Below are 13,628 nucleotides of genomic sequence, written 5' to 3'. Positions count from 1 at the left end.
GAACCAGAGCACAAGCAACGCAAGATTGCTTTCAGCCTAGTTGAGCCTTTTCAGTTGGGTGCAACTTGGTTCCAGTGGCAAAGGGAGCAAGGGATCCACATCTGGGGAGACCCACAGTTACTTAGGGTGTTACATCAAATACACAGACAGGGGTGGGTGGAATGCTTGCAAATAATCTAACCATAGGCAGTTGCTCAGGGTAGCATTCCAGCCCATCCTTTTTTGTGAGATTGAGGTCCAGAGATATGACATTTGATTGTGCTCATGTATTGTATCAACCTGCTTGAAACCAATATCATTGCAACCAGCTCTGAGAGCCACCATCTTACACAAAGGCTGAGAAGCAGCCAGAAGTCACATTTATAAATGAAACAACCCAAACCATTTACAAAACCTTTCACAGTGAATCCACATGCCATGTCTGAAAAATAAGTATACAATTTCTGATCCAAGCCTCCCAACTTTGCTCCATTTCGAAGTTCTTATTGATTAATGAAGAGAGTGCTCTGAAGAGTCTTTTAAGGACTGCTGTGTGACCATGGCTGGTGTCTGCATGTCAGCCAGTCTCCCAAAGTACCTGAAATATGCACTTTCTGCTAGAGGACCTGAGGGTATGTGTAGAGCCTCCTGCCTGCCTGCTGAGAGAGGAAAGGAGAATGCCTTCCACCGGTCTTCCCAAATGGTTCATGCTGTGAACTGTGCCAAGACTTTTAAGTGGCAAGCATCATTGCATCGTGTGCCCAAGAGACTGGTGCTGCTGCTCCCTCCTCACGCTCCTGACACAGACACTCACCCACTAAAGACTGACCCAGACACCATGCAGTCAAGCCATTTGCATCCAGTCCAAGAGGGTTGCTACAGCCAAGAGGTGTCATGTGAGCCTGCCATGTTAATCCCACCCAGCAGCTGAGCTCTGAGTGAGGTCACTTCTGTTGCCTCTACAGTTACAAGATCTGCTGATGGAGAAATGGGAATGCTATGTGCGGCTGCTTGCACCCCCAGAACTGTACTTACAGCGAGCAGGTAAAAGCGGCGCCTAATTGTAAGTGGAATTAGACACTGAAGGTGCAGTATAATTCTTGCTTAAATGTAAAACGTTTGCTGGGTGAATTAGGAGTCGATGAAAGCTATTTGAACTGGTTTGCACATCTAGGCAGTGGGGTACTTTTGAGTGAACTGCACATGTCCCTTATCAGTGCCAATTAAACATGCTACATAATGGAGGCTGTTGACATTAGCAAACTGCAATAGCAGGAGAGAGTACTAGAAGGGATTCAATGAATATATCACAAATACCATTGTGACCCTATAGCTGAGAACCCTATTGGGCTGTGAAGTAGTTACATCACTGTGAGATTTAAAGTACTTTCTTTTAACTAAAAGATATGCAGTAAGTTGGTGAATGTTATTCTGTCTAATGGGTAACTGATGAGTTCTGAATTCTTGTGCCCCAAACAATGTCTCTGTGAAGCCTTTATCTGATCGTTTTTGGAGCTCTGACAATGTGGAAAGTGAGTATTTGGACCACTTTGCAGAATCACAGTGGGACAGACCCCAGGAACACCACTGACAAATGAACTCAACTACCAGAACTGGGGCCTATCAGTCCCTGTTTGTCCTTTAAAACCCACTGACAGATTCTGTTTGGGAGTCAAACTACCACCCTGGTCCCTGTTTTTCTGGTGCCCAGTCTCTCCTTACTGTAAACCTGATAAAAGTGTGTGCACGTGTGTGTTCATGTGTGTGTGTCCACACACCTGAAAGCACAACACTATATACCGCTTGAATGCAAACTTATCCTGTGGAATGGCTATCTTTTTGACCCCTATAATTGCAATTTCCATTGACATTCAATACAGGTATGCTGCTGTCCTTTAGACACAATGGCCCATATTTATACTTTTTTAGCGCCGAATTTGCGTCAGTTTTTGACGCAAAAGCGGCACAAACTTGCAAAATACAATTGTATTTTGTACGTTTGCGCCACTTTTGCGTCAAAAAGCGGTGCAAATGCGGTGCTAAAAAAGTATAAATATGGGCCAATGTATCTGCCTATGCCCTTGTGATCTCCTTGACTATCCATAAACTGAATATAATTATTTGCGATTTGTCTTAGATATCACAGATGCTTTATAAATGTTATACTTTGGATCAATTTCAGATTGAAACTTCAGTGTTGCTCTTTGGATATATCACCACCTGCACATGCAGTCGCCTTCCTTCCTCCCTCTCTGCACCTCAGTTCCTCTCTCTCTCATTCAGTACCCACTCCCTCGCTCCACACTGTCTTCCACTACATCTCCACCTCCTTATCCCCTCACTGAATGAGTTACCACCCTATGATCCCTTTTATTCAAGGTGTCTTTTAAGTTAAATTGGAGTGTAGACCAGTCTTGAGGGACAAAACGTTCAAACTATGAAAGATTTATTGGCTGAGTCAAGAACAATACAAAGACTTTCAGTATAAACAGAATGTAGGAGAAATGAAGACTTAACAAAGGTGCAAATCACACAGTCCATGGTAGTGATTCATGAAACATGATCGTATGGACGCACACCCAGCAACACTGTGTTGCACCAAAAAGCAGGGCCAGGGAAGACACATTCATCTCAGGTCATCGGATGCTTTGCTTACGCAGACTGAGCGAAGCCCACTCTGTTGTTGCTCATGTCATAGACCGTGTAGTACTGGCGGAGGAAGACATCACCCAGAATCCAGAGAGGCTGGCCATTCTGAGATGGCAAGTAGGTCTCCTCCACATTCACGGAGCAGTAACCATTGTTCTAAGAAAGAGGAAGAGGCGTCAAGGTGAATGACTAGTCCAGAGTAAACAAGTAGTCTTTTGCAAGGTTCACATCTCAACATCAGGTGGGAAATCAAAAAGTCATAAAAGACAGCACAAGCTATTTTGTTTTTTCATATGTGTACCCAATACATTTTATGTTGTTTTTCCCTCTAGTATAGGATTCATCATACTAAGACAACCAATCTGCTTTGAAGGGTACTAGAATAACCTCAACCTTGAAGGTCCTAGAAGGCAGAATATGGTTGAAAATATCCAATTCTGTGACATCATTGCAGTGCAGCTCTCTATGCATTCGTCATTCAATACCTAACACACGGACTGTGATGGCAGTGCTGACAAGTCACGTGGAGATTGCATCTTGTGTAGGACTATTGTATATCAGTGCAATGCACTATCTTCAGAAAGGTTTCATGGGTCTTGCGTCTCCAACCTCCAACACTCTCTCCTTTTGTACATACTTATTCCATTAAGTACACCTCAGCAATATAGGGAAACTTAAAGCATGAATACTAAACGAGCCAGCCATTCATTAATTCCTTGACTTGTGCCCCATCCATGATTGAGGCGATCACACATTTGAAGAAAAACTGAAAATATTGCTAAATTTGCCTGCATAATTTATAAAATGCAGCAGAGGAGAGGAATCCAGTGTCTGGTACAGTTGAGAATCTGCCTTCCCCAAAAGGGTCCTATGGCCTCCCAAACGAGATAAAAAGCAGACATAGCTTTCATACCTGGTTGATGTAGGCAGATGGCGGGATCTGGAAGGAGTAACCGTTGATGGAGAAGGTGATGGTCGGCAGGTTCTGCACATTGTTGCAGTTCACAAAATACTGCAGAAGAAGAAATGGAAATGTGTGTTGAAGTACACTACGCAAAGGAAAATACACATTGAGCCTCACATCTGTTCCAATCGTTGATCTCATTTGCTCCATGAGTTAAATGTCCTGAGCATATGTCAACCATCATGCCCCAGAACCACTGCCCATATATCACAGTTCTCAAGTTATGATGAATTATTTACTTTATACAAACACGTGGCCGCTAGTCATGGCTATGCTCTTCACCTCTAGTGATCGGTTGGTAGATGACAGTAGGATCATGGTGACAGTCACTCATTCTGACATTCATACCCTTCTTCTAGAACTGTACCCAGATGGAAAACATTCTTGGAAACAAGACTGCATGCTAAACCCAAATCCTCGCCCTCTCTCCTTGTGTCTATTAACATATGTTGCTAGTAGCAAAGTGCTGTCTCTTGAATCCTGTGCTTCAGAGGCTTCAGTAGTAGAGAGGACACAGCTGTTGACGTCATTTATGAAGCCACAGGCCCCATATTCCTGTACACAGGGGTGCGCTGTCACCAAGGAGCACGGTGGACATGACAGGGTCATCAACATCCCACAGGCCGCCAGACACGCCACGCACGCTCCAATAATTCCTCCCCGCTCACCTCAACATGTCCCATCTATATCACCAGCAACTCTATTACTGATTCTTATGCTTTTACTGTTGATGAGTAGTCACTAGTCTCTTCCTGAACATGTGTAATACAGACCTCGAAGTTTGCCAGCTTATAGTTCCAGCTGTGATTTCCTCACATTAGTTCCTCCATTCCCAGTTCAACCAGAGGTGGCAATATTTACATTACAAAATGTTTGAAATATCTCTGTTATAGAGCAAAGTCGATAATTCTGGCCTTCTAACCACGCATGCAGATACGCTTACTCTGCACCTACCTTACCTGAACTCTTGTGTATTTATGATAGCGGTTAAACCCTCACCCATCTGGTGATATATCACATAATGCTATATCGAATAAGCCGCTGTCATGTCTTTTGAGTTATATGACACATGTATGTACCACAAGCGTAACATAGGATGTCGCTCAAATCTTGAAACATAAATACTGTAATGCAACATAATGTTTAAAGAAAACATGTATAACAGATTTCAACAAAAAATGTAGCCACAGACCCCACCAGCCTTCCCCATTTCCACTTCCTGTTGCAACTAAGCCTTTAATTTCACAACTTTACTAAGCTGTGTTTACCGTAGCCACTTTCAAATTATGTTTCTCATTATGCCATGGCTATTTCCACTGCTTTGCAATTTTATGCATACCGCAGTTCTTGTGAAGCTTCTGCATGTCACTTTATGTTTCCCATTCTCCTTATTCCAATTGCGAACGCTTAAATAAACACTAAAAATTATCTCATGTAGCTCTGCATTTGATTTTATATAGAAAATGTATTAACATAGAAAATAACATGTGCCTACTTGATTTGCCACCATATTATACAAAAGTATTCACTAATAGAGTATTAACATGTTTTAAGAGTTTATATAAATGTCGCAGTAATGTATCATACTCATAGCTAAACATATGAACTTGCTTATGCCAACTCTAGGCCTGGAGTTGGCAAGTCCTAGGCTGAAAAGAAATGTCTGCCAAATATTGAAAATGCAACTTTAATAAAATGATCTCATGCTTGCTGAATAACAATTGCTTTGTTTAAATCATAAGGTTGACTCAAGATGTAGTAACCAAATGTTATTATCTCGGGGAAATGTGTGTAAAGCCTGCATGCTCTTGAACTGTCACAAAATGTTAACTCGTAGTGTATGGGAACGCAACGCTCTCAGGAAATTAACAATGGGTCTACTGATGGTGGACGGAAGGATCTACAAATTTATTCTTATTGTATCAACAAATATACGCACCGGAGAACAGCCAGTCATCAACATGTGAAAGACTTCTTAGTTATATTTTAGATTTGTTAATTAAATTCTGCTGGACTAATGTTATCGCAAGATGCTGCTGACCAATAACAACGTGGGACAATTTTAACTTAACCGCACTGCTTTTGGAGTTCTCAGTCATACTTTTGACACTCTTCACGAGATTCGCCCGTCACTTTGAAAAGCGCCAGCCTATCTATTGATATTCTGTTTTCTGCTATACAAAAGTTTATTTCCTGTGCTCCATCCAATGATGCTGGTGCTTACTTTAGTGCTCAATGCTTAGAAGCTAGTAACACTTTGCTGTCTGCCTTAGATATCTTCCTGGTGGTTCAGAGAGATTAGAGTCCCCGACCCTGAACCGTCACCTCTCCCTTCCTCTTTTGTCCTGATGCTGATGCCGCCCTAATGAAGACATACACCCCTTGCTGATCCTTAAGGACAGCTGTATACTGAACTGTTTGATGTTGACTTGCCTTTTGTTTTTTAGGGACCAACTGCTGCTTTTTGATAGAGCCATAGATAGATGTTTTCCAAATTTATGTTACTAAAACTTTTGCATGAAGCCTAACATGCTAATGCTAGTTTGGAGCTAGTGAGGTGTCTCCTGCTTAACAACGAACTGATGTAATTTAATTGCTGATTCATTGTATGTAATTTCCATTGCACAATTACTCTTGTTATTGATCTGTATTATAGCTATTGAAAGTCTCGTCATTAATGCTGTAATCAAATTAAGTTTCTTTAGAAGCTTCGGTCAACAAGTGTTGTTTCTGTATCAAATTCATGTGGTCTTAAAACTAATTTACGTAATCTTTAAATTTTTAATTTAGAGGAATAAATAATCTAACTGATACTAAAAGGTGTGGTTATTCATGGCCAAATGGGTCACTGTGCTTGGCTTTACTGACTTTATTGAACTTATATTGTTGTTCATTGATTATTAATGTTATATGTGAATCGAGGGCGTGATCATCTTAACGGGGTTAAAAAAGTCCATCGGCCCTCAACAGCATGTCTCCTAGGTCACCCTTAGCTTATAGAAACCATAAGGCTTGACATGCTGCCACACAATCAACCCCAGGATAACTTGAAACTCCTGACCCATTTTGGTAAAGCTGTACATGTTGTTGAGTATGCTCACCCTTCTATGGTATGTACTTCTTAAAAATATGACTACCTACATCACATGCCCTCTCTCGCCTCACTGATTCTCTTTTCCTCCTCTCCAGGTCTTACACAGAGGTATTTAAATGTCTCACTATTGTCTCCCCTGGACTTCAGTTCCTGTACTTACATGCCAAAGGTGTTTAATATTCTGTATCCCTCTGCATTATCCCTTGCCTCTATTTATACTGGGTTATAACAAATGGTCTTTTGTTATTTTCCTCTCCACCATTCTCCTGATGTTATTGTTCACCAGATGTAATGTTTGCGAAGTAATCATCTGCAATGCTGTTGTCATGATGTAATGGGTCTGCACCAATTAAATGTCTCTCTAATGATGCCTCTCACACTTTTCTCTTCCACACTATACCAATGTTCCCAATTAATTTATCAAGGAGAAATTGTCCTATTGTGGTGCATTTTATCAGGACTGTCTGTACTCTGCTTAAATCTGACACCATCTTTGTACTGCTCTGCAGATCCGGTAGGTTCAAAGATATCTCATACCCACACTAAACATCTCAATACTTCTTTACTTGATATGAATCAATTGTGCCAAGAAATCACTAACCAGTAGATAATGTACATCCCTAGGTCTCTTTCGTTACAATGCGCAGCTCCTCAATGCGCCCTCTTCCATCACTCATTTAGGCCCGAATTTAAGAAAAGTCATGCTGCATCCCATGCTGCACCTCTTTTCTTGTGCCCCTTAGCACCCCCTATTGCCACCATGTGTGCGTCGTATTTAATATACGATGCACCATGGCGCAGGATAGGGGCAATAGCATCAACATATTTAACGGTATTGATGCACTGTGCAGGATTAGTGCCAAAATTGCAGTGCTAATCCTGCAGAGTACAGAGGGGCCAATTGAAAACAATGAAATGTTACAGGCAGGATTGTTTTTGTGCAGGAAGGAACACCTTCCTGCACACAAAAATCATTTTAGGATTTTCCTCTTTCTGTGTGTGCTGCAGAATGCATGGCACATAGCAGTTGGAAAAATCGAAGAGAAATAACCACATTTCTTCATGTTACACCTCACCTGGGAAGGCATACTATTTCGATGTATTTCCAGCTTAGTAAATATAGCAATGCGCCAACCACGCTCCACGCATGGAACACCTTCCAAGGGCAGAGTGAAGCAGGGCAGCGGCTTGTACTGCCTTGCGTTACCCCAGATTTGCTAAGCCACAAGGAGGCACAAAAGGTGCCTTTGCATTCCTTACTGAATCTCACTGAAGCTCTTGTGTTGCCTTGCATGGCACACTGGCAATGCAAGGGCTTTGTAAATCTGGGTCTGGGCTTCCATGGAAATATTTCAGTGGTTTCAAGATACATCCAACTTTCACTGAGTGCCTTCCACAAGATTGGACCTTAGGCAGGGGGCCATGGTCTGGCCACGATCTATGATGGCCTTCTAGGAGCCGAGCTCCGTGAGGCGGCGGGCCGCAGGACGAGGGCATTGGTGCCGGGGGCACACCGAAGGCCCCCCAACCATTGCTGGAGTGCGCGTGGAGGATTGGAGGCAAGGCGATTGGAGCGGGAGATGTGCGTTCTCCCCTGAGGGACTGAGGGGAGAGCGGAGGACAAGACCGAGGCCTGCGGCGGGACTGAAAGCTGCGGCCTCGAGTGGAAGAGTGGCCCGACATAGGGAGACGTGCCCCCCGGAGAGCGGCTCGAGGTAGAGGCCTACCTTTATTGCTGCGGTCGCTGGAGACGGCGGATGACCGGGGATCTGCCCGCCCACCCTCGCTGACCCGAGCAGGAGGTAACCGCTCTCCCCCGAGCCTGGGGGGAGCGGAGGACGAGCCAGAGGCCTGTGGCGTGGAAAGCTGCGGCCTTGAATAGAAGGGAGGCCCGGCCCTGGAGGCGCGCCTCCCTCCTTCGTGAACCCCGGGGCGGCGAACACTTAAGAGCTCCCCGGCCTGCCCCAGCAACCTCCCTAACCCAGCTGGGGACCGGGAGCCCTAGATTCACGGCCCTCGCAACGTTTACCTCCCCACCTCCACCCTATGCCATAACGGAGGCCTGAAGGGGGCGGGGAAACAAAAACTAAAACTAAAAACAAAACAAACAGCGAAAAACGAAACTACGGGGGAAACAAAGAAGACTAAAGAATAAAACAGAACTAAGTAGCAGAAAAGAAGAGGAGGGAAAAAAAAAACCAACAACAATAACAAAGAAATAACACAAACAAAAAAAAAGGGGGAAGGAGAGAAAGAAAGAAAGAGGGGTAGAAAGAAAGAAAGAAGATCGGGGACATTAACAACAGTTGTGCCCTCGAGCATCCAGGAGGCCCAATCTAGGAGGCGCACCTCACCCTCACTCCTACTCCTTCTCCTTCTTTGCGGCCTTCCTGGCCAATGCAGGAATTGTAGAGCAGCAGGGGGCCTCACCTCCATACTGATCTCTCCCCGCCCCTGGGACAGTGAGAGATTGCCTGAGATTGCACCTGTACCCGGACTTACACCCTGCCCAAGAATCTGGATGTCTTCTCTCTGAGGTCGTCTTGCGAGACCAACAAGTACCCATCCGAAATTGCTTATCACCTAGCGCCCCCTCCCTTCCTGCCTCCCCCTCTTCCTTCATTTTCTACGCTCTCCGCATCTGCTGTGATAAAGACAGGTATCCTCCGGACCTCTACCTGCACGGGGAAACCTGCAATGCCCAGGGGCAAGACGATGGGCAAAACATCGGGTAAACCAGCCCACCAACTACTCTTCTCCGAAGCCCTGCGTCAACAGAAACATCCCCCCGCAGTGGACTCCCTATCCCCGCGCACCAACATGACAGATGACACGCAAGGTACGTCAATGGACCGTATACTACAGGAGATATTGGCGGTGGGTCGCAAATTGGAGGGTATGGACAACGCTATGGTGGCGTTAACGGCAGAGACAAGATCTATGCGCCTGGAGATAGCGGGCTTCCAGTCGCAAATCTCTGGGCTGGACCATCGAGTGACGATAGTGGAAACCCAAGTTGCCTCCTGGACCGACAGAGACCAGGAACTCCTGCACCTTCATAGTAAACTAACCGACCTAGAGGACAGAAGCCGCAGAAACAACATTTGCCTTCTCGTATTTCCGGAAGGCATTGAGGGTGCGGACATACTCTCCTACTTACGGGACACACTTCCCAAGCTAACAGATACAGCATTTGATTCTCCTTTGGAATTTCAAAGGGAGCACAGACCTGGTCCCAAGAGACAAGACAGAAAGGGCCGCCCTCGCCCAATCATAGCCTGCATGCTGCGCCATGGGCAGGCTCGCCAACTGCTACAGACAGCCCGAATGCAAGGTCCACTTCGGTTGGGCACCCTGGAAATCCGACTTTCGGCTGACTTTTCCAAAGAGACTGCAGAACGAAGGAGAGCTTTCCTTTCCCTTCGCCCTCGCCACTTAGATGTGAAATTCAGCCTATTCGAGCCAGCCAGGATGTGGATCACCAAGAACAGGGAGTCACGGACCTTCTACGACCCGGAGGACCTGAGAACATTCCTAGAGGGACTACATGACCAGACACAATCCATGGAAACAATAGCCCAGACCCCCCAGAACACACATGGCCTAACCTTGGGAGCCGGCCATCCAGAAACTGCACTTGATCTTGACAGAAGAACAACCATGGATTCCCAAAACAGGGGAAGAGACCTAGAGAGACTAACAAAAAGCTATGACGACAGGGGCCAAGCACTCCTGGTGGTGGCGATGTACACACAGCTGTCGGATAGAGACAAATCCTGATCTCCTTTGAAACCTACAGTGCCCTCCACCTGAGGTCAAACAGACACAGCGCCCCTCTGGGCCTTCGCTATCGTAAACCATGGACTGTCGTGGAGGCGCCAAAGGGACCCCACGGTGGAGAAGACCAGACGGAGAGATGAGTACCTGTTTTTGTGCACCCCTAAGACATTATAACGCCGAGAGTCATTGCCTCTGATCGGCGTCGACTGTCTCTGATTGTTTTTGATTGTCCTTGCCTACTCCCATCTGCTCCCGTGCATCCTTCCTTGCTCTCTCCTTTCTCGGAGACTCAGAAACTCCCCCCCCCCTTCTTTTTCAGTAACACCACCCCTATTTCATTTCAACTGTCTCATCTGGAAAAACAACTTTGCGCACCCCCAGGAACTGTTAGAACTGGTATATTATTTCCATTTACTGCTAATCCGTCCTGGTTGGGGTTGGGTTTGGTTTTCCAATGAGTGCTGTGGAGGGCCCACTGTGGGCGGTAGAGTAGAGTTATGTATGTTATAGATACAACTACCTAGCGTAAAGGAGCACCGTAGCACTTTCGATAAAATTATGGCGCATGGTCCTTACGGCTAAATCCCTCTAGATGCGACCAAGGTACTGACCCTGCTTCCCCACAAAAACCTTGCAGATCTACGCTGCGCCCTTCTCCTGCTTCCCGCTCCCTTCCAACACGAACAAGGCACCGGCAGTACTCCTACGGATCATATCATGGAATGTAAATGGCCTCACCCATTTCATTAAGTGAAAAAAAGTTCTATCCTATCTTAACTCCAAACAGACTGACATTGCCCTATTACAAGAGACACACCTGGACAGATTTGAATCTGATAAACTACGACGTGACTGGGTTGGTACCGTCCTGTTTAGCTGTAACCCACCTCTATCCAGCACGGAGAACACTCCGGGAAAATGCGGGGGTGGCGATCTTACTGCGCAAAACCCTCCCTCACACGGTCATCAAATCATGGATCGAACCTGAGGGCCGCTCCATATTTGCCAAATTGAAGATTGGAGACTCTACACTGTGTGTGGGCTCCGTCTATGCGCCAACGGGTCCCAAACGCCTCTTTTTTCTACAACTCAATCGACTTCTGACTGAGATAGGGGCATCCCGCTATGCAATAGGAGGTGATTTAAAAATAGCCAGAGACGCGGTACTGGACAGAATGGGACCCCTGGACATAAGTAACAATGCAGACAGAGCCCTACAGACCAACATACTTTTGGACAATGGCCTAGTAGACCACTAGAGGCTGACCCATCCAGCAGAAAGGGAATTTACTTTTCTTTCGCCGGTACACGGTACTCAATCCCGACTCGATTATTTTCTTCTATCCCACAATCTTGTAGCCTGTACCCTCGATGACAGCATCCTGGAAGGAGGCCTCTCAGACCATTCTCCATCAGTGTAGCCATCCAGTTGGGCCTAGTATCTCCGGGCCGCAAACCCTGGAGACTTGCAGTCCATCGCTACCGATCCCCCCAAGGTAAGCTACAATTGCAGGACCATGCAGCCACCTTCGCCCAAGATAACCTAGGTACTGTTGATTCTAGTTGAATCATGTGGGCTGCAGCCAAAGCCTCGATACGGGGACAGCTCATGCGGGATGCCGCGCTGGCGAACAAAGGTAGGAAAGAACAACAGGCGGCACTGGAACTCGACCTTCGCTGACTTACTAGGCAATACTGCGCATCTCTCCCTTTCAGGACGTCGAAACTTAGAGTGCGCCCAAATGGCCCTTAATGAGCTATATACTACCCAGGCTGAATATGCCCTACAGAGGTTACAAGGGAGACACTACGAACAAGACGAGAAGGCTGGGCGCTTGCTGGCAGCCCAACTTCGCCAAAGAACAGCCGCTCTGGCCATCCTGGCTATTCGCTCTTCCTCCGGGGAAATGCTAACACGCCCACAAGCTATCGCAAACAAATTTGCATTGTTCTATAGGCACCTCTACACACCGGAAACAACAGCCAGTCCGGTGCAGACTGCAGCCTTCTTAGAGGGCCTTGATCTACCCTCCCTGTCCGATGAGGGTTGCAGTCTCTTAGAATGGGAAATAAGCAGACAGGAAATAGATAGAGTCATCTCTGACCTCCCCTACCACAAATCGCCCGGGGAGAATGGATTCCCAGCGGAATTTTACAAGTGGGTAGGGAAAGAGGCGATCGATATCCTGCACGAAGCCCTAAATGAAGCCTGTTCAACACAGACACTGGGGGCCTTATCCAATAATGCCACGCTAGCCATCATACCAAAACCCGGGAGAGACCCCCTGCTGTGTGGCAGCTATCGACCCATTTCCCTCCTAAACTGAGATATCAAAATCCTAGCAAGTGTTCTGGGAAATAGACTACGCAAAGTTATACCGTCCTTAATTCACCACACACAGGTGGGGTTTGTACCGGGCCGCACCTCTAGGAACCATCTGCGCACCTTATGCCATACCCTATGGACCTCGAGGGACTCACTGGAGACGGCGCTGGCCCTGTCCCTAGACGCCAAAAAGGCGTTTGATCGCATAGAATGGCCCTACCTGTTCGCGGCCCTAGAGAGATTCGGTCTGGCAGGCAAATTTATTTCTATGGTGTGGCTGCTTAATGGCCAGCCTGCGGCTAGAGTCAATTTGTGGAGGCTTCCTTTCGGACCCCTTCACTATCCGTAGAGGTACACGACAGGGCTGCCCCCTCTCGCCCCTCTTGTTCCTGCTGGCGATGGAGCCCCTGGCTGCAGCTATCCGAACCTCCCCCCTCATAACCGGCCTTTCATTACCCGAAGGTATTTCCAAAATCTATCTATACGCCGATGACGTCCTACTAACTCTCATGGACTTAGAATGCTCCATACCAGCTCTGCTGGAGGTTATCGAGGGATTTGCAACCCTCTCTGGTTATCGCATTAATTGGAATAAAAGCGAGGCGCTTCCCCTCTTGCAAGTAACCACAAAAGCAGCACTTCTAGGTTATCCATTCCGCTGGACCCCGAAACGCTTTAAATACCTGGGAGTGCTAGTCAACCCGGGCCTGGTACACATGGTGGTGGACAATATCAACCCCCTCATTGCAAGGACGAAACTTGATTTTGCTAAATGGACCCAATTGGGCCTATCTATGTGGGGCCATGTACAGGCGGTCAGGATGGTTACGGTACCC

General features: G+C 46.4%; 1 protein-coding gene across 1 annotated transcript in view; it reads right to left on the bottom strand.

Annotated features, from left to right (window-relative positions):
- Positions 1-2,436: 2,436 nt before the first annotated feature.
- LOC138301956 (gastricsin-like) overlaps positions 2,437-13,628 on the bottom strand; it is a 33,627-nt gene continuing 22,435 nt past the window's right edge. The window contains exons 7-9 of the mRNA XM_069242400.1: positions 4,809-4,811; positions 3,542-3,640; positions 2,437-2,784 (exon numbers count right to left, since the gene is read on the bottom strand). Of these exons, the coding sequence (XP_069098501.1) occupies positions 2,632-2,784; positions 3,542-3,640; positions 4,809-4,811 (255 nt within the window). The 3' untranslated portion in view covers positions 2,437-2,631. The remainder of the gene's footprint in view (positions 2,785-3,541; positions 3,641-4,808; positions 4,812-13,628) is intronic.

This window comes from Pleurodeles waltl, chromosome 6 (assembly GCF_031143425.1).
Source record: "Pleurodeles waltl isolate 20211129_DDA chromosome 6, aPleWal1.hap1.20221129, whole genome shotgun sequence".
Lineage (NCBI taxonomy): Eukaryota > Metazoa > Chordata > Amphibia > Caudata > Salamandridae > Pleurodeles > Pleurodeles waltl.
Note: the sequence above shows the minus strand (reverse complement) of the source record. Positions and strands in the feature narration are given on the sequence as shown.